Genomic DNA, 22,800 nt, shown 5'->3' with positions numbered 1-22,800 from the left:
GACTGCACTCCGCCATAACTACGGTGTAGGACACCGGCTCAAATCCTTTGTTTGGAGCCAATCGATAATTTCATGCAGGGCCTCTATTAGGGTACTGATATGCCTATGACTTGATTGTGAAAGCAAGCTGTCAAGGCAAGTTGCAGTAACTATAATTTTGGAATATTTAAAAGGAATTTCAACTGACTTTCAGTAAAAAATGTCACACAATCAAACCAGATTATTTCATCATGCTATGACTATGGTAAGAAATATTTCATGCAAGTATTACATCCGTCCATAACTTATTTTGTAAATTTGTATTTTTATATGTAATAGGAAATATCTTCTTCTTCTAAATATGTAAAGCTACAAAGTTTTGTTAACTCTGTCCTGTGAAATCTAAATACGTCCATTTGATTTTCAATAAAATAAATTGATAATTTAAGGATGATTATATATCCATACTCGATGAAAGTCAAATAAAGAATTGCAGAAAGACCATCTTTTTTTCAAATTTTATGTAAATAATTTATTTTATTACATGTGTACAGACTTCCATTTACATTGTAGAAACTTTTTACATATTATTATAAAATGTTTATATACAAAATATACAGAGGTAGCTTCTTATTGGTACACAAAATATGTAACTATAGCCCAATTTCTCAAAAGGTTTGCAAGGCACCATGAGTGCAAAACCTGTCAAAGTTTCCAAAAGCCAATGTTTGATTTGGTGGCCAAGGACACATTTTATCACTTTCATTGTATTACATTTACAAATCTTTGTGAAACCAGTTTTGCTATACCGGGGTACATGTTGACTTGTATGGCAAGTTCTTCAGCTATAATCTGGACTAAGATTTAAGGTTGTGTCAAATATACAACTTGAGTACTTGGCTACCAAATATTTTAAACCTTGTGACCAAATTTGACATAGGATATGTTTTTAAAAATATATTTTTGAAGATGTATTTTGATGCTAATAGCATTTTCCAAGCATGTTAAATATGGCAACTTTGGCTCTTCAGAAGCCAATAACTTTTTAATTGATACTTTGTTCAAATCGTAATCGGAGAAAATTATTTGGTTTTTGTTGCATACATCACTCAAGTCCAAATTTATGCTTAAATTCACAAATACTTGTGTCAGTGGCACAATACACATTTTACACGTGTGCTGCCCCCAACTGCCTGTACATCATGTACCAATTATGAGTTGCACAAAGTATCTAGTACCTGGCTAAAAGATCAATTATATTTCTGGATAGCAAAATGCTTACTATAGTTCCAAGGCAATACTATATAGTATCTTGTCTCAAGTTGAGAGAAACGCCATGTTGGATATTACAGTGGCAGATTTGAATTGCCCACACTAACCTAATCTTGCAGGGTGTATACATAAACATATGTATATACATAGGAGGGCTATTAGTCTGTACGCTGGCGACACAACTGCGGAAGTGCACAGATTCTAATCTGCCACAGTGAAATCCAACATGGCGTTAATCTCAACTTGAGACAAGACACACTATGTAATACTATGAACTCTTGTTACCTTGAACATCTATGAAAATATTATGAACCATGAATGTATTTATTGGATACCCCTATCACCTTGATTATTTGAAGTATCACCTTGATAAATTAGTGTGTCAAAAATATTGTTAATGGCAAGAATAAATGTGAAATGTACTCTAGTATTTTTATAACATACAACATAAATAGCATGTTTCATAAATATTGGAGACCAAAGAAAATAATTCTTATTTTTAAATTTACGTACATTCCATGTGAAAATTTGTAGAAATATAGTTACTGTGTGACTGTATGCTTTCTAAGCAGAAAAAATTGAATGAATAAATATTTTATCTAATATACACTTGTCTATTGTGATCTTAAGTATTGTAGTAGTAACACACAATACCGTAAAACCTCGCCTACAAGCATATGTGTCCATCCATATCAAAACGATGCACTTGTCGGCTGCTACATGTGTCTCTTTACAAAATAGCTAGGAATAAATACCAGACTCATCTCAATTGGAGGTCATTTCAAATCATCTTTAAGTCACATGGCTTAGGAATACAGAGAACATTCCATAACCATGTGACTTGGGATGATTTGAAGTGACCTCCGCTTGAGATGAGTCTGGTATTTATTTCTAGCTATTATGTGAAATGAGACACATGTAGCAGCCGACAAGTGCATCCTTTTGATATAGATAGGTGTTTTCATACGTCATAGCGGCAGCGCTACCGAGTTGACTTGAATTGAACTCCTAGCGATGCTGCCACTTGGGCAAAGCGGTGGATTGATATATCGGCTTGCCGCTGGTCACCGCTAGCGTTTCTGGTGCGACTGTGCAGTGAAGCAAAATCGTAGTTGGAGCAGGGAAGTATGAAACCAGCATTAGCACTATTGGGTTGTGCCTATGTTTCTCGCCAAATGTAATAAATAAAATGAAATAGAAATTAACATTTAATAGTTACAAATTCTGTAATTGTGGCTGGACGCGGCGAATGAGCCGTAAACTCGGCAAACTTCATTTCGAGCTACAGGTGAAAATATATGCAAATCTCGTATTTTGGCGAAGTTGAGATTTTTGCAGATTTTAAATGTTTAAGCTTTCTTCTAAACACATACAAAGTTTTATTTTAAAGAAATAAGTGGAAATATGAAATAATCTACATTTTCTGAGGCCCGTCTGATGAATGGTCATTATGCTTCCCTAACTTTGAACACGTTTTGCTCAGTTTAGCGTTTTGATTCATGACAACCTATAACAAGCCATAACTTCGCTTCTGATTGTCATATGAAGTTCATTGAGGTGTCATTTTAATCCCTGAAACATGCTCTTTGCAAATATGCAAAAATGTAAAAATGACCAGAGGGGGACTTTACGGCTTATTCGAGGTGTCCAGGCACAATTACAGAAAGAAAACATATTCACAAATTGTCATTGTATATATTATTAGACTCTGCACAAATATTCTTGTATATGAGTAATCAAAAATATGCCTCTTCACACATTATAACTGTCAATTATGATTTATAGTTACCATAATGTTTTTCAGAGTTTTTTCTCTTTGCAATGTGTCTTCCCTTGCTTTTCCTTCAGTCTACGTTTGCGTTTCTGTCTTTTGCTCTTGCGTACTTTTGTGCGAGACGCTGCAGGTCTTGGTTGTCTGACGCGTGTACGTTTCTGGTGGCTTTTAGGAGGGCTTGGACTGATCAGCAATCTTCCCAGAAATGAGTGGGTAGAGTAGGCATAGGAGGCACTTCCCAAGTCTTCTGGATTGATTGCACTCTGATAATGTGAGTTTGGTAGATTGCACATCATGGTGTTGATACTGGTCAGACTGCCACCTGTTGAAGTATCATCAATACTGCAAATATCGATGGGTGCGTCCTGGCTATCTTGAGAGTATGTGTTGGAACAATATCCTAAAGAACTTTGACTTTCACTGTCAGTTGATTCCATATGATGTCCGAGGTGTGTGGACGGATAGGAAATGGATTCTTGACTCGACATCCGTTCATCTTGACTACACAAAGGATTAGTAATACTAAGATCCTGTGTGTACGGAAAGCTGTAACCGCCATGAACGCCATACTGTACCTGGGTTTTGTTGTACAAATGAACATCCCCATCTTGATCCAATTTCATTTTCTTCAATGAAACAAAGCAGCTGGGTGAAATCAAAGAATTGAGGTTAGCAGCATCAGGTGAAATATCAGGAGTCTTTTGCTGGTTTGTCCATTTGCGCTTTCTTGGCGTTTGCACTTCTTGAGCACTAGTAACAGAGCATGAGTTGTTCTTGTTTAGCAAACGCTTGGCCTTGAAAAGATTTGAAGATATTTTCATTTTATCTTGATCACCGTCCAAGTCATCTGTTGAGATTTCTCTGTGATGTGAATCATGTTCTGCTGGCTTTTCTTCTTTTGCCTTTGCTAGCGCTTTCATCCATGCTTTGTGACGTTTCTTGTGAAGCTTTTGACTCTCTCAAATGCTTTGGCAGAGGTTGGTGAGTTGATGCAGGTGTCTTCACTTCTAGACTTGCTATGTTTCTTCTTCTTTTTATGCTTCTTCTTTCTCTCCGACTTGGTAGCAGAAGATGCATCATCTGTTTTATTTCCAGACTTAGATTTGCTTGCACTAGACTTTCCAGGTGACTGGTCGGGTATGGACACTACTATACAATGCTCACCGACACGACTGAGTAACAATCCCTTTTCTTCACCAACTTCTGTCTTTACATTGTGTTGCCGATTACTGCTTGACATCTTCTCAGCGCTACTCTGTTTATTCCTAGGACTCCTTCTCTTTCCTACTGCATTCTTCTTTGCTGATTGTCTTGTTGTAACCCTGACGGTAGCATTCCCTGATCGAGTACGCATTGTTGTTGGTCTGGCAGTGCTTGTTGTAGTGTTGTCGCCAGCATTTGTGGACAGGTTCCGTTTACCAGTTGTTGAAGATACTGATGATTTATCTGGAGGAAACAGCTGCTTACTGCAACCCTGGTTGGCCTTTTCAGTTTTCAGCAGTGCTAGTTGTCGCAGAAATTCTTGTTGCTTCTTAAGTAGAGCTTCCTTGCTAATATCAGAGCTTTCTTTGACAGCATTTACATTTTGAATGTTTGGTGCAGCTTTTGGAGAGTGAAGTGATGAAGGAGTCTGTATCAAAATTTAAAAGAAAAATAATAAAATAATATAAAATAAATAAATTTTGGATTTATAAAGCGCCTTTCTCCAGATCTTAGAGGACTCAAAACGCTGTAATATCACTGCAATGGTGAATCATCACAATTAGATCGCATCAACTAGGCCAGTTGCTGCCGAACGGCGCACACCTATCCGCATTTAGATTGTAACATCCACCAATTATTTGTGCAGCTCCCCAAATTCCATTGGGTGAAGGAAGTTTTTGATTTAACCAAACAACTAATCACCAATTTTTGTGATACAGGAGGATACCGGAGATCCCGGAGAAAACCTGCGAGAGCGAGCATGGAATCGGGATAAACCAAGTGCACATGAGTCCTTGGGCCGCAGACCTCAGTGGTGCAAGGCGAGGGAACTACCGCTGCGCCAACTCGCTCCCCCATAAGTGACTTAGCCTATGACATCAGAAACTTCTGTGCAAGAATCAACTTAATATTACCCAATATGTACACCACTTACCTGGAATGAGCTAATGGTATTTATGAGAGGCCTAGTTTTATAAAAATGGTTTCTACAAACCCACCTGTTTCAAAGTTTGTTTCCTCTGTATCACCTATGAGCGCATTGAAATCCCAAAGTCCCTGGCATACTTGATTGAAGTTATAATGTCCATTATTTTGCTTCTTATTTTTGCCAATATATCTCAAATTCACTCAAATACCATAAGCCTTTGCAAGTACACCTGAGAACTCGTGATTTGATGTCACGCCGATCTGCGCTGATGCGCACATCGTTTATCGAACATTGTTACTGCGCATTGCAAGTCGGCGTGACGAGTTCTCAGGTGTACTCGCAAAGGTTTATGGGATTTGTACCGAAAAGGTGAATTTCATTATTGCTGGCTTTGATCCAATTGGATCAGATGGTTTCAGATTTTGGTGTAAATATTTAATTCTAATGATGGCATTAGATCCCAAAATTGATTTTGTGCATGTGACCCGTACCTGTCCATAGAGTTTGCGGCTAACTCCAAAGTCTGTAGGCTTTGAGTCTTTATTGGCTACCATACTAGATGCTGATGCAGGCCTTGATGGTTGAATAGTCAGCAACCCTCTACTGGTCACAACCCTTTGAACCGAGCCTGCTGATGATGGAGACTTTGGTACTACAAATGAATAGGGCACTCTCCCTGGTTGTAGACGAAGTACGGTTCGTCCAGCTATTGATACTTTTGGTACAAGATGTGCAAACCATGGTTGCCATGGCAGAGTCACTGTGTTGTTCCTTATGACAAATGCTGGGGCAGGTCTGGTAGCTGACAGATTGACACATGATTTCAGTATTGGGTCTTGTTGCCTGTGGATCATACAAGTTGAGACAAAAAAATATATTATTCCTTGTAACAAGTGGTGACTTGGTATTTTGCAGTCTTCATGGTATGGCCATTTATCAAGCTTACTCCTAATTTCGCTTTTTTTGGGATGTGTCTGGCTTTTGGGGATGCAGTTTCAGTTATTTTTTGCCAAGTTCTGCATGGCATTTCATAAATTATGAGAAAGGGTTAAATTATTTTATAATGGAAACCTATAGGTAGCCAGAAGGCTATTCATGGCTCCCAATTTGGAGAAACAAATTCATTTTGGTCAAAAACTAAATCTTTGCTTTTTAATTTTAAAAACCCAACATTTTCAATCTTATAAGCTCACCCTTTGGTAGACTGGAGTCCCACCGATACAGGTCTTGCATTTAGCACATGCCTACTGTTATTTGATGCATCAGAAATTGTCTTGAGTAAGGTACCCAAAAGCTCTGGACTGTCTCGTAGCACGTAGATCAAACGATTCTTGATCAGCAACTTTGGAAGAAAAAAAGTGATGATACACTACTGGCAGAAATTAACAACACTTGTTTACATTTGGAAGGTGTACACAAGTTGATTGGCTAATTCAATCGTCTCACAATTATAACAACAGACCAGTAATCAGATTGGCAGATTATCTGCCAAAGCATTGGTCAGTACAGTGCAGCACTCATGAAGGGAACACAAAGCCTTGTATGTTGCTCATTAACAGGGCACTTGCGTTGATCAGAGCAAGAGAGCACTATTCTTTGTTTCCTGTAGATGACCTGAAAACCTGTCTTGTAAACAAAATGCATTATCTTATTTTATCTATTTAATTTTAATTTTTAGAGTAAAATATGCTCCAAATTACTCATATTTATATTTCAAATCAGTACAGAGAATGTTAGATGTGAAATTTATAGTTTTATGAAAATTATAGATTGACTTTCTTAGGATATTTAGTAATTTCATATTTGTTTGTAGAGAAAATGTATGAGAAGAAATATTAAAAAATGAAATGTGTTAAAATTGTTCCAAAAAACACAAATGTGTGTGGCCTACATCTACATGAAACAAACTTTTTTAGCCTTCAATGTTTCAAAATAAATTGTATTATTATGTTTTGTAACCCTGTTTTTTGTTTTGGTATATTTGTAATATTTTAAACAAGACACCAAATTCTTGTGTTTGTAGAAAGACATCAATTTTGAATTAGTATGAAATACAATAATACCCACAGAGCTCCACCTGTCACTTGAAAATGATGAAGTGGTATTTCTTCAGTATTTTGGCTTAAATTGATACAAAATCATTTTGTCAAATAATTGATACAAAATTTTTCTGACAGAACTTTACTAATATTAGGCTTATTTATAATTTTTTTTTGGGGGGGGGGAAGTATGACAAGATAATAATATGACAGAAATCACAATAAATAATCTCTTTTACCATGAATTCGTCAAAATTTATCTACCGTTGCCACATTATAAGGCAAATAATTTGTGTCACGTAAATATGAACCAAATTGCCACAGAGATCTCACATATACTGCACTTCATTTTGGATATAGGGAATCACTTCTTTTTCAAGGAAATACTTTTAATCTTGGAACCTCAACTCAATACCCAATTTTTAATCTAGCCCCCTCCTCCCCCCCCCCCCACTATATTTAAAATTTGGGAGAAAATCAGGCTTTTTTATGATTTTTTGTTGTTGAAAATTAAGCATTTTTGGTTCAATTTTTTTATTATGTGGTCAAAAAAATTTGGGCCAAAAAAACAACATGAGCATTTTTGCCCAAATTTGACCTCACAGATGAATTCATCAAGTCTTTGCCATTCTAAATATGTATACCGGTTACCGGTACTTTATTATTATATACTTTTATCAGACCCATAATTTCCGTAATTCCAGGTAGCACCGCTTGACTAGTTCTCCACAGAAGAACTGACAATACACCTGTTTCTTTGATGACAGACAGAACAAAAATTACATGGATAAATTTTAACCTTGACTAATTCCCCAAGGAACTTGAACCAAAAGTGAGGCTTTCACTTTAAGTCCACTTTTTACATTTACGCAAATTTATTTAGAGAAAAGGTTCACTTTTTGGAAATCCTCATACTATGCCCCTGGCTGGATGCATAGATCTGCTCTGGATGATTGACCTACCTGTTGATGTTCTAACACTTGAGTAGATGTATCCAGCTTCAGCTGATGCAGCAAACCAATCACATGGTGAAATTTATCTGCATTATCCCAGTATTTGTACTAAAAAATTCAATGCATGGAAATGTTACCAACTTGCCATCAGTTTGATGGAAATAAAGAGCAACTCATGTTATTAATATTATTATTATTTGGACTGCATTAATCACCATGACATCTTAGTCCGTTCACCTTCTTTTACATTTGAAAGCAACAAGGTAAGTCACTTTATTTTATGTCATTTTCACACAAAACTATGTTTTTGCTCCAAATAAAATTTATTTAATTTGTGTACATCGTGGAACATCCCAGCAAACACAAAAACGTTTTAAAAAACGTTTAAAATAAGTTATATTTTGGCTTTTGGTTTAGGTGAAAACGTTTTAATAACATTAAAATGTCGTGTTATATAAAGGTCATGATAACGTTGTAAAACGTTTTGTATGAAAACACACTACAACAATATATTTAAATGTTTTCAAAAATGTTATTGTAAACTATTTTTGCAAACATTTTTGCCAAATATTGTGTCAATACTTAAATAACATTATGTTAAAATATTTGAACCCAGTAAACACAGAAATGTTCTTAAAATGTTTTTTTCAAAACCTTTTAATAACATTTAAATGTCAGGTTATATAAAGGTCATGAAAACGTTTTTAATACGTTATTGAAAATATTTTGGGCAAACATTTTTCGCAAAATATTTTTTCAACCCCAAAATAACATTCTGTTTAGAATGTTTTGTATCAAGTTTTCAAGAATGTTTTTGGAATGTTATTAAAACGTTTTTATACCCTTTATATAACCCGACATTTAAACGTTTTCTGTAAAACATTTTTGTTTGCTGAGCAGCAGATTATCAAAAATGTTTTTAAGGTTATGAAAACGTTTTATACTCTTAATATACCCTTTATATAACCCGACATTTAAACGCTTTTCTGACAACCTTTTATAACCTTTTGCGAATGATGTCGAAAACGTTTTGTGTTTGCTGGGATACTCTTTGCGTTGCTGTGCGTAGTATACTAGTAAGCTGTTGTGTTGTACACAGATAACCTCACCAGAGTAGCGTTGTACGCTCGTGTATTAGCATGATTAGTCACAGAGTAACAAGCGTAGTTGAATGTTCCACGATGTAGTGACAAATTAAATAATTTTTCTATACTGCAGAAATAATTTGGGTGGGTACTTTCTTAAATTACGATCCGTCAATGTTTTGAAGAGAATATAAATATTTAGATAATAGTTGCAAACAATCTCACCTTAATTCCATTCAAAAGACTAACAAATGGGTCCAAATCTTCCTTCTTTACATAAAACACTGAAAAATTAAATTAAATTAAAGGTTTTAACAGTTAACTTTCAAAACATTCTCTGACCTGTAAAACACCATTTACAATAAAGAAGCAATGAATTAACTCATTCTCATTTACAATTTCTAGAATCCAATTCAGTTACATTGACTATGTCCACAGTACACACCCCTTGACAAGAAATGAAACATTGAATTGAGCCCTCTTCCATATCTCTGTAGTACAGAATCAGCTGTTGAGCAGCTGCTTTGCTATTATGAGGGGTGTTAAATATAGCAGGTGGATTTGATGCCTGATATCCAGAAACAAGTAATTGTGCAGATAGAAATAGCCAACTGCGCGGAAATTGGACGGAACTTTTATACATAAAATACACATAAACACAGGAAGAAGAAAAAAAACATGTCAAAATATGAAATTATAATGTGTATCCTTGTTTTCTCTTCTAAACATGAAGCAACCTATGCAGGGAGAGATGACAATGACATAACCATTTATTCAAGAAATTATATACAAACTAGAAGAGTTCCTGGAAGAGCTGTGCTTCATCAGGGCCGTAGCAAGCGGGAGGGATTCTATTTTTCTTTATATCTTTATTTCAATTTGGGCATATATTTTGGCCGCCCCACATTTGTGATGGCCGCCCCATATTTTTCAACCTTGCCCGCCTACGGCCCTGTGCTTCATGTTATGTGAATGAACAATCCACATACCTGGAGAGAACAGCCGACTGAGTTCACACGCCACAGCACTATTGCTACAAACATTTTCTCTTGCAGCTGATGATGACATGATTCTGCAAAAAGATATTTATAACAGAATCAAATAAGCAATAAGGCCACATAAATAGAATTGAGAGCAATTTTTATAATCACTGTATGCCACATGTTTTACACACCCAAATTTGTATGCACACCCAGTTTTTGCCCACATGGCCTATACTTGGTACACAAATCTTAGATAAACACCCAGTTTTTGAATATACACACCAAAACCTTCAAATCCTGCCTAAGACCCTGTTGCAGGGAGAACCTTGTTTTGGTACCACGATGACGGATCCATGCAAAGGACCAATCAATACATAAAGCCATGCATAGTACCGGTATATAGAACAGCACCCATGCATAGTACCGGTATATAGAACAGCACCCATGCATAGTACCGGTATATAGAACACGCAAGAATTGACTGTCACAGATTTTCATTTGTAAACCAAACAACTCTTTTGTGCATACGGACCTAAGGGATTGGAACAGGGTTCGATTTAGAAAATAAAATGTACATGCACAACTCCGATTTTTCCCTCAAATGGGCCAAATAACACAAAATTTTGCATGCACAGGCAAAATTCTACATGCACAGAGCCAAAGTTACATGCATTTGTGCATGTAAAACCCCTCTAAATCGAACCGTGGATTGGAACAACCTTCCTGACTACATCACATCATTATCCAACCCAGACCTTTAAAACTGCCACCATAGACTTCCTGCGTGTGCAGGACAGTCACCTGAAGGACTAAAGTTTCTGCCAAAGAAGAACGGCACTTGTTTACATTTTGAGAGCGTGAACACGGAAGTGGTGTTCTGATTGGCCGAATCAATCATTTGACAATCATAGCCAATTATGTGTCACAACGTTGGTCGGCACAGATCTGCGCCCTTGAAGGACATGCACTGATCTCTGCGTATTCTCTTGGTCGGGCTGATGTCACAAATGGGAAATAGCCTTGTAAAACCAGTGTACGCATGTGCAGCGCATGTGCAGTTCCCCTTTCTCGAGCTGGTTGCTATGCGCGCGCTTGTGCAAAGGGGACGAAGGGGACAATGTTCCCGGATGTCCGACCGAGTGAATGTTGCTTATTAACAGGGCACTTGTGTCGATCTGAGCAAGGGAGTGCCATTCTTATCTAAAACCCAGTATAAATTATACTGCGCACGCCACATCCCTGTCTGTGTAATATTTTGTCAAGGGAACTTAAACAGTATAATGTATACAATTTAAGAATAAAATTGTGTTGTTTGACTTGTTTCACGAAAAGCGCACTAAAGGCAACACTACATTATGCAGAAGGTACATCTACTCATGCATGCATGAACGAGAATTAGATATTTGCCTAGTAGTACAGACCTTTTTCTCAGATGTCACCAATCAATCGTATTGCATGTATTCCAGCATTCAAGTCATCTGCACCAAAACGCAATACCACACTGGCACGCGATCAACTTTGTGTGACGCTAGGCGTCCTGCGCGAGATTGCCAGATCGCAGTACGCATTAAGTTCGTCATGCCATAATTTAAGTAAACAAAATTATAAAAGAAAAACAAAGATTGATTTTCAAATTGCAACACATTTTTTTTCAGTATCTTTTGTATTTTGTAGTATAACAAGCTGAAACAAGGGTAACCAGCACACAGTTCCCGTTTAAACAATTATTTGACAATCATAGCAACAGACCGATAATCTGATTGGCCGATTATTTTATGTGTCACAACGTTGGTCGGCACAGATCTGCGCCCTTGAAGGACATGCACTGATCTCTGCAAAACCGAGGAGAAAATATGAAGGCCTATTTGGTGTTTTCACATTGATTGCGGGCATGTGGTGAACGCACATGTTGTTTGTTTATATCCAAGTCTAAGACCCCAGTATAGCCCCAGCCCAGACATAGCAACAATTTCGACAAGGACGCAAACAAGCAGACATGTTCGCGTACCTACGGAACATGTTGCTTTTGACGCGTGCGATAACGGCACAGTAATCATTGGTCTAGGTGGTATGTCTATGAGTATAGCCAAGGGGCAGAGGTACGTCATGCCGGTGAAAATAATCAAATCCCGGTGGAAAACAATATGCGCAAATCAATTATAAAGGCCACTGCACATTGCGCCTACTGCGCATCGTGTGCATGATACCTACGTTGAGTGCATGCATGGAATATTTTTATTTTGACTCGCTTGTTGCCAAGGAATTTAGCTCAATTTGTTGCTAAGCACCCAGATGTCCGCGCCCGCCTACTGATTTTAAGTGACGTCACGGGAAAAAGGTCTATAGTCTTTGCCAAGCCTGGCCCAAGCATGAGCCAAACCAATGAACTGCCAAACAAAGCATAGGCCTAAAGCCTAGCCCTAGCGACTATAATCAAATTAAGTAATTCTTGGCCAAACTGGAACACTGTGAACGCTAGTGGCTCCGCGATAAACACACGCGAATATAGCGCGGTACAGACATGACAGAAGAACATGAGAAAGTATTACACGCGCCTCACACTGCGTACACGCTTAGTACACTACACATGTACATGGACGCAACGTGCATGTTCCAGTTTGGCCAAGAATTACTTAACTTGATTATAGGGAGCCCTACATGCACACTCGGCCCCCAAGCCATTCATGCATTGTCATTGAATGCTACAGTCATGACAGTAAGTTAGTCCTGCCTTGACATGCTGATGCTCATTGTTACGATTGTCACGGTGTGATTGTGCTTGAGTCTTGACTGACATGACTGAGTGACGACTTTATCAAGTACAAGTATATGATTTTCAAGTTCAACTAAGCTTGAGCATGTCACGACGAAATTCCATGACTTGACATGATACATATTACATGACATAGGCATACTTACCTCATAAGCTAACTTGTTAAAAATAATACGACTGAATGGGTGAACATCATGACATGCTGAGCCTGAAGCCGGCCTGATTCATGAAGGTAACCGACGCGATATATAATGTACTCGGGGTCTCGGACTCGGTCAATAATGCGGTTCCTGCCACAAAATATCCCCGGGAAAATATCAAGAAATGTCCTTGGGTGTTTGCCAATCCAGCACAGCCACCTGATCACTTCGACGGGTTTGGGTTTGTTTTGCTTTCGAAAAGATGTGACAACGGCCGACCAGCAGCTGCCTTTATCGAACGTGCAATGCAATTTTTGCCACTGAGCAGGTAGTTTTGGACTCATTCATTGACTCGGACGGGGATGGGGAAATTACAAAAACTACTGGTGCTGGATATAAAATAACAAAATTGTACTAAATTGTTTGAGCAAACATTACATTATATAGTGACGAAATTGAATAAAAAAATTAACTGTTTTAGGTCTGAAATTTGAACCACTCTTTGTAGTTCAATTGTCAAAGAAAATGACTCAATAACATCCACACACCTTTTTAGGAGTCGATTAGTCCGAATTCATCCCCAAACAAGAAAAGAACAAATGCACGCGAAATACGCACCACCTTGGCGCACTAATTATAATAATTGATTGCCAACCGGATCCAAAGGTCATTGACCCAATCGACGGCCTTATCCCCCATTTTTATTTCGAAATGTGTGATTTTGGTATTACAAGTAGGTCCCTAGACGAAGTTCATATTTTTCTCATTTTCCCACTGTGAAATTTAACGCCCGAGATACTTTTCGTAAATGGTGTGATTTGTGGTAACCACACCGGAAGTGTATAGGCCTACATAGGTCCTACTATATATAGTCTATGCTATCTTGAGTAGATAACAAACAAACAAAAAAGCAAAAATGAAAAATAGGCCTAAAAATTTACCATGCTAAATCTATGGTTTCTTTCTTTTTTGTATTAGGCCTATTTCATAAGGTTCCAAATGCTATTGTCAGTAGGGCCTATAACAAAATATTTTCAACGTTTCTTAATTTCTTTGTATTTTACAAATAAATACTATCTTGAGTAGATAGCGGAAAAATAAACAAACAAACAAATAAACAAACTAATAACATCAAAAGAAAATTCCTAACAGACGTTTTCGAAATTTGTGAAATGTTTTATTGCATGTTGTTTTATTAGGCCCCGGTATTAGGCCCGCAATTCAGAAGATAGCTGTTTGTGCTATGTTTATAAAATTATTTCATAAGGTTCCAAATGCTATCATCAGTAGGCCTAGATAACAAAATATTTTCAACCTTTCTTAATTTCTTTGTATTTTATAAATAAATATTATCTTGAGTAGATAGCGGGAAAACAAACAAACACACAAACAACTTAAAAAACAAACTTTCCTAACAGACGTTTTCTAAATTTGTGAAATATTTTATGTGTTGTTTTATTAGGCCCACAATTCAGAAGATAGCTGTTTGCGCGTTCCGAGAAAATGATGCAGATCGTAAATGGGCTTTGCGCGCGTGTGTTTGACAGCAGATGATGCATGGCGCAAAGGGCCTATACTGATTTGCAAATAGCACCGTAAATTCTATCTTAAGTAGATAACAAACAAAATAGTAAACAAACAAACTTTTAATAGGCCTATAAAAAATATACCAAATGAAATTTCTGACTCGTCTCATGCTAAATCTATATTTATAAAATTATTTCATTAGGTTCCAAATGCTAAGCTATCATCAGTAGGCCTAGATAACAAAATATTTTCAACCTTTCTTAATTTCTTTGTATTTTATAAATAAATACTATCTTGAGTAGATAGCGGGAAAACAAACAAACAACAAACACACAATCAACTTTCCTAACGGACGTTTTCTAAATTTGTGAAATATTTTATGTGTTGTTTTATTAGGCCCGCAATTCAGAAGATAGCTGTTTGCGCGTTCCGAGAAAATGATGCAGATCGTAAATGGGCTTTGCGCGAGTGTGTTTGACAGCAGATGATGCATGGCGCAAAGCGCCTATAATGATTTGCAAATCGCACCGTAAATGATAAAAGTAGATAACAAACAAAACAGCAAACAAACAAACATGTAATATAAAAAATATACCAAATAAAATTTCTGACTCGTCTCATGCTAAATCTATATTTATAAAATTATTTCATAAGGTTCCAAATGCTATCATCAGTAGGCCTAGATGATAACAAAATATTTTCAACCTTTCTTAATTTATTTGTATTTTATAAATAAATACTATCTTGAGTAGATAGCAGATAAACAAACAAACAAACAAACAAACAACTTAAAAAATACTTTTTTTTTTAAATTTGTGAAATATTTTATGTGTTGTTTTATTAGGCCCGCAATTCAGAAGATAGCTGTTTGCGCGTTCCGAGAAAATGATGCAGATCGTAAATGGGCTTTGCGCGAGTGTGTTTGACAGCAGATGATGCATGGCGCAAAGGGCCTATAATGATTTGCAAATCGCACCGTAAATGCTATCTTAAGTAGATAACAAACAAGATAGCAAACAAACATGTAATATAAAAAATATACCAAATGAAATTTCTGACTCGTCTCATGCTAAATCTATATTTATAAAACTATTTCATAAGGTTCCAAATGCTATCATCAGTAGATGATAACAAAATATTTTCAACCTTTCTTAATTTATTTGTATTTTATAAATAAATACTATCTTGAGTAGATAGCAGATAAACAAACAAACAAACAAACAACTTAAAAAACAAACTTTCCTAACAGACGTTTTCTAAATTTGTGAAATATTTTATGTGTTGTTTTATTAGGCCCGCAATTCAGAAGATAGCTGTTTGCGCGTTCCGAGAAAATGATGCAGATCGTAAATGGGCTTTGCGCGCGTGTGTTTGGACAGCAGATGATGCATGGCGCAAAGGGCCTATACTGATTTGCAAATCGCACCGTAAATTCTATCTTAAGTAGATAACAAACAAAATAGCAAACAAACAAACAAACATGTAATATAAAAAAATATACCAAATGAAATTTCTGACTCGTCTCATGCTAAATCTATATTTATAAAATTATTTCATAAGGTTCCAAATGCTATCATCAGTAGATAACAAAATATTTTCAACCTTTCTTAATTTCTTTGTATTTTATAAATACATACTATCTTGAGTAGATAGCGGAAAATAAACAAACAACAAACAACTTAAAAAAAACAAACTTTCCTAACAGACGTTTTCTAAATTTGTGAAATATTTTATGTGTTGTTTTATTAGGCCCGCGATTCAGAAGATAGCTGTTTGCGCTATCCGAGAAAATGATGCAGATCGTAAATGGGCTTTGCGCGCGTGTGTTTGACAGCAGATGATGCATAGCGCAAAGGGCCTATAATGATTTGCAAATCGCACCGTAAATTCTATCTTAAGTAGATAACAAACACAATAGCACACAAACAAACATTTAATATAAAAAAAATATACCAAATGAAATTTCTGACTCGTCTCATGCTAAATCTATAAAATTATTTCATAAGGTTCCAAATGCTATCATCAGTAGATGATAACAAAATATTTTTAACCTTTCTTAATTTCATTGTATTTTATAAATAAATACTATCTTGAGTAGATAGCAGATAAACAAACAAACAAACAAACAACTTAAAAAACAAACTTTCCTAACAGACGTTTTCTAAATTTGTGAAATAGTTTATGTGTTGTTTTATTAGGCCCGCAATTCAGAAGATAGCTGTTTACGCTTTCCGAGAAAATGATGCAGATCGTAAATGGGCTTTGCGCGCGTGTGTTTGACAGCAGATGACAGTACAAACAAAATATTTTCAACCTTTCTTAATTTCTTTGTATTTTACAAATAAATACTATCTTGAGTAGATAGCGGAAAAATAAACAAACAACAAGCAAAGAAACAACTTAAAAAACAATCTTTCCTAACAGACGTTTTCTAAATTTGTTAAATATTTTATGTGTTTTTTATTAGGCCCGCAATTCAGAAGATAGCTGTTTGCGCATTCCGAGAAAATGATGCAGATCGTAAATGGGCTTTGCGCGAGTTTGTTTGACAGCAGATGATGCATGGCGCAAAGGGCCTATAATGATTTGCAAATCGCACCGTAAATGCTATCTAAAGTAGATAACAAACAAAATAGCAAACAAACAAACATGTAATATAAAAATATACGAAATGAAATTTCTGACTCGTCTCATGCTAAATCTATTTTTATAAAATTATTTCATAAGGTTCTAAATGCTATCATCAGTAGATAACAAAATATTTTCAACCTTTCTTAATTTATTTGTATTTTATAAATAAATACTATCTTGAGTAGATAGCAGATAAACAAACAAACAAACAAACAACTTAAAAAACGAACTTTCCTAACAGACGTTTTCTAAATTTGTGAAATATTTTATGTGTTGTTTTATTAGGCCCGCAATTCAGAAGATAGCTGTTTGCGCGTTCCGAGGAAATGATGCAGATCGTAAATGGGCTTTGCGCGAGTGTGTTTGACAGCAGATGATGCATGGCGCAAAGGGCCTATAATGATTTGCAAATCGCACCGTAAATGATAAAAGTAGATAACAAACAAAATAGCAAACAAACAAACATGTAATATAAAAAATATACCAAATAAAATTTCTGACTCGTCTCATGCTAAATCTATATTTATAAAATTATTTCATAAGGTTCCAAATGCTATCATCAGTAGATGATAACAAAATATTTTCAACCTTTCTTAATTTATTTGTATTTTATAAATAAATACTATCTTGAGTAGATAGCAGATAAACAAACAAACAAACAACTTAAAAACAAACTTTCCTAACAGACGTTTTCTAAATTTGTGAAATATTTTATGTGTTGTTTTATTAGGCCCGCAATTCAGAAGATAGCTGTTTGCGCGTTCCGAGAAAATGATGCAGATCGTAAATGGTCTTTGCGCGAGTGTGTTTGACAGCAGATGATGCATGGCGCAAAGGGCCTATACTGATTTGCAAATCGCACCGTAAATGCTATCTAAAGTAGATAACAAACAAAATAGCAAACAAACAAACATGTAATATAAAAAATATACGAAATGAAATTTCTGACTCGTCTCATGCTAAATCTATTTTTATAAAATTATTTCATAAGGTTCTAAATGCTATCATCAGTAGATAACAAAATATTTTCAACCTTTCTTAATTTATTTGTATTTTATAAATAAATACTATCTTGAGTAGATAGCAGATAAACAAACAAACAAACAAACAACTTAAAAACGAACTTTCCTAACAGACGTTTTCTAAATTTGTGAAATATTTTATGTGTTGTTTTATTAGGCCCGCAATTCAGAAGATAGCTGTTTGCGCGTTCCGAGGAAATGATGCAGATCGTAAATGGGCTTTGCGCGAGTGTGTTTGACAGCAGATGATGCATGGCGCAAAGGGCCTATAATGATTTGCAAATCGCACCGTAAATGATAAAAGTAGATAACAAACAAAATAGCAAACAAACAAACATGTAATATAAAAAATATACCAAATAAAATTTCTGACTCGTCTCATGCTAAATCTTTATTTATAAAATTATTTCATAAGGTTCCAAATGCTATCATCAGTAGATGATAACAAAATATTTTCAACCTTTCTTAATTTATTTGTATTTTATAAATAAATACTATCTTGAGTAGATAGCAGATAAACAAACAAACAAACAACTTAAAAACAAACTTTCCTAACAGACGTTTTCTAAATTTGTGAAATATTTTATGTGTTGTTTTATTAGGCCCGCAATTCAGAAGATAGCTGTTTGCGCGTTCCGAGAAAATGATGCAGATCGTAAATGGTCTTTGCGCGAGTGTGTTTGACAGCAGATGATGCAAAGGGCCTATACTGATTTGCAAATCGCACCGTAAATGCTATCTTAAGTAGATAACAAACAAGATAGCAAACAAACAAACATATAATATAAAAAATATACCAAATGAAATTTCTGACTCGTCTCATGCTAAATCTATATTTATAAAATTATAGTTCCAAATGCTATCATCAGTAGATAACAAAATATGTTCAACCTTTCTTAATTTCTTTGTATTTTATAAATAAATACTATCTTGAGTAGATAGCGGAAAAACAAACAAACAACAAACACACAAACAACTTAAAAAACAAACTTTCCTAACAGACGTTTTCTAAATTAGTGAAATATTTTATGTGTTGTTTTATTAGGCCCTCGATTCAGAAGATAGCTGTTTGCGGGTTCCGAGAAAATGATGCAGATCGTAAATGGGCTTTGCGCGCGTGTGTTTGGACAGCAGATGATGCATGGAGCAAAGGGCCTATATTGATTTGCAAATCGCACCGTAAATGCTATCTTAAGTAGATAACAAACAAAATAGCAAACAAACAAACATGTAATATAAAAAATATACCAAATGAAATTTCTGACTTGTCTCATGCTAAATCTATATTTTATAAAATTATTTCATAAGGTTCCAAATGCTAGCTATCATCAGTAGATAACAAAATATTTTCAACCTTTCTTAATAATTGTATTTTATAAATAAATACTATCTTGAGTAGATAGCAGATAAACAAACAAATAACAACAAACAAACAACTTAAAAACAAACTTTCCTAACAGACGTTTTCTAAATTTGTGAAATATTTTATGTGTTGTTTTATTAGGCCCGCAATTCAGAAGATAGCTGTTTGCGCGTTCCGAGAAAATGATGCAGATCGTAAATGGTCTTTGCGCGAGTGTGTTTGACAGCAGATGATGCATGGCGCAAAGGGCCTATATACTGATTTGCAAATCGCACCGTAAATGCTATCTTAAGTAGATAACAAACAAGATAGCAAACAAACAAACATGTAATATAAAAAATATACCAAATGAAATTTCTGACTCGTCTCATGCTAAATCTATATTTATAAAATTATAGTTCCAAATGCTATCATCAGTAGATAACAAAATATGTTCAACCTTTCTTAATTTCTTTGTATTTTATAAATAAATACTATCTTGAGTAGATAGCGGAAAAACAAACAAACAACAAACACACAAACAACTTAAAAACAAACTTTCCTAACAGACGTTTTCTAAATTAGTGAAATATTTTATGTGTTGTTTTATTAGGCCCTCGATTCAGAAGATAGCTGTTTGCGCGTTCCGAGAAAATGATGCAGATCGTAAATGGGCTTTGCGCGCGTGTGTTTGGACAGCAGATGATGCATGGAGCAAAGGGCCTATATTGATTTGCAAATCGCACCGTAAATGCTATCTTAAGTAGATAACAAACAAAATAGCAAACAAACAAACATGTAATATAAAAAATATACCAAATGAAATTTCTGACTTGTCTCATGCTAAATCTATATTTATAAAATTATTTCATAAGGTTCCAAATGCTAGCTATCATCAGTAGATAACAAAATATTTTCAACCTTTCTTAATTTCTTTGTATTTTATAAATAAATACTATCTTGAGTAGATAGCAGATAAACAAACAAATAACAACAAACAAACAACTTAAAAACAAACTTTCCTAACAGACGTTTTCTAAATTTGTGAAATATTTTATGTGTTGTTTTATTAGGCCCGCAATTCAGAAGATAGCTGTGTTACGCGTTTTGAGAAAATGATGCAGATCGTAAATGGGCTTTGCGCGAGTGTGATGATGATGCATGGCGCAAAGGGCCTATATTGATTTGCAAATCGCACCGTAAATGCTATCTTAAGTAGATAACAAACAAAATAGCAAACAAACAAACATGTAATATAAAAAATATACCAAATGAAATTTCTGACTCGTCTCATGCTAAATCTATATTTATAAAATTATTGCATAAGGTTCCAAATGCTATCATCAGTAGATAACAAAATATTGTCAACCTTTCTTAATTTCTTTGTATTTTATAAATAAATACTATCTTGAGTAGATAGCGGGAAAATAAACAAACAACAAACAAATAACTTAAAAAACAAACTTTCCTAACAGACGTTTTCTAAATTTGTGAATTATTTTATGCGTTGTTTTATTAGGCCCGCAATTCAGAAGATAGCTGTTTGGGCGTTCCGGGAAAATGATGCAGATCGTAAATGGGCTTTGCGCGCGTGTATTTGACAGCAGATGATGCAAAGGGCCTATAATGATTTGCAAATCGCACCGTAAATGCTATCTTAAGTAGATAACAAACAAGATAGCAAACAAACGATTAAACATGTAATATAAAAATATACCAAATGAAATTTCTGACTCGTCTCAATGCTAAATCTATAGTTATAAAATTATTTCATAAGGTTCCAAATGCCATCATCAGTAGATAACAAAATATTTTCAACCTTTCTTAATTTCTTTGTATTTTATAAATGAATACTATCTTGAGTAGATAGCGGAAAAACAAACAAATAACAAACAAAAACAACTTAAAAAACAAACTTTCCTAACAGACGTTTTCTAAATTTTTGTGAAATATTTTAAGTGTTGTTTTATTAGGCCCGCAATTCAGAAAACTTTCCTAACAGACGTTTTCTAAATTTTTGTGAAATATTTTATGTGTTGTTTTATTAGGCCCGCAATTCAGAAGATAGCTGTTTGCGCGTTCCGAGAAAATGATGCAGATCGTAAATGGGCTTTTCGCGCGTGTGTTTGACAGCAGATGATGCATGGCGTAAAGGTCCTATAGGCCTACTGATTTGCAAATCGCACCGTAAATTCTATCTTAAGTAGATAACAAACAAAATAGCAAACAAACAAACATGTAATATAAAAAATATACCAAATGAAATTTCTGACTCGTCTCATGCTAAATCTATGTTTATAAAATTATTTCATAAGGTTCCAAATGCTATCATCAGTAGATAACAAAATATTTTCAACCTTTCTTAATTTCTTTGTATTTTATAAATAAAGTAGATAGCAGATAAACAAACAAACAACTTAAAAAACAAACTTTCCTAACAGACGTTTTCTAAATTTGTGAAATATTTTATGTGTTGTTTTATTAGGCCCGCAATTCAGAAGATAGCTGTTTGCGCGTCCCGGGAAAATGATGCAGATCGTAAATGGGCTTTGCACGCATGTGTTTGACAGCAGATGATGCATGGCGCAAACTGGTCCTATAATGATTGGCAAATTGCACCGTAAATGCTATCTTAAGTAGATAACAAACAAAATAGCAAACAAACAAACATGTAATATAAAAAATATACCAAATGAAATTTCTGACTCGTCTCATGCTAAATCTATGTTTATAAAATTATTTCATAAGGTTCCAAATGCCATCATTAGTAGATAACAAAATATTGTCAACCTTTCTTAATTTCTTTGTATTTTATAAATAAATACTATCTTGAGTAGATAGCGGAAAAATAAACAAACAACAAACAAACAAATAACTTAAAAAACAAACTTTCCTAACAGACGTTTTCTAAATTTGTGAAATACGGTATTGTACGTGTTGTTTTATTAGGCCCGCAATTCAGAAGATAGCTATTTGCGAGTTCCGGGAAAATGATGCAGATCGTAAATGGGCTTTGCGCGCGTGTGTTTGACAGCAGATGATGCATGGCGCAAAGGGCCTATAATGATTTGCAAATCGCACCGTAAATGCTATCTTAAGTAGATAACAAATAAAATAGCAAACAAACATGTAATATAAAAAAATATACC

General features: G+C 35.0%; 1 protein-coding gene across 1 annotated transcript; it reads right to left on the bottom strand.

Moving 5' to 3' along the window:
• Positions 1-3,941: 3,941 nt before the first annotated feature.
• LOC140159494 (uncharacterized) lies at positions 3,942-13,140 on the bottom strand. The gene is made up of 7 exons (XM_072182983.1): positions 13,136-13,140; positions 10,223-10,305; positions 9,459-9,517; positions 8,158-8,256; positions 6,350-6,525; positions 5,648-5,999; positions 3,942-4,655 (listed from the first exon to the last, which is right to left on the bottom strand). Exons 1-7 carry the CDS (start codon positions 13,138-13,140, stop codon positions 3,942-3,944), a joined length of 1,488 nt encoding a protein of 495 aa, XP_072039084.1.
• Positions 13,141-22,800: the final 9,660 nt, after the last annotated feature.

This window comes from Amphiura filiformis, chromosome 8, assembly GCF_039555335.1.
Source record: "Amphiura filiformis chromosome 8, Afil_fr2py, whole genome shotgun sequence".
Lineage (NCBI taxonomy): Eukaryota > Metazoa > Echinodermata > Ophiuroidea > Amphilepidida > Amphiuridae > Amphiura > Amphiura filiformis.
The sequence above is the reverse complement of the archived record's forward strand: the minus strand, read 5'-3'. Positions and strand labels throughout refer to the sequence as shown.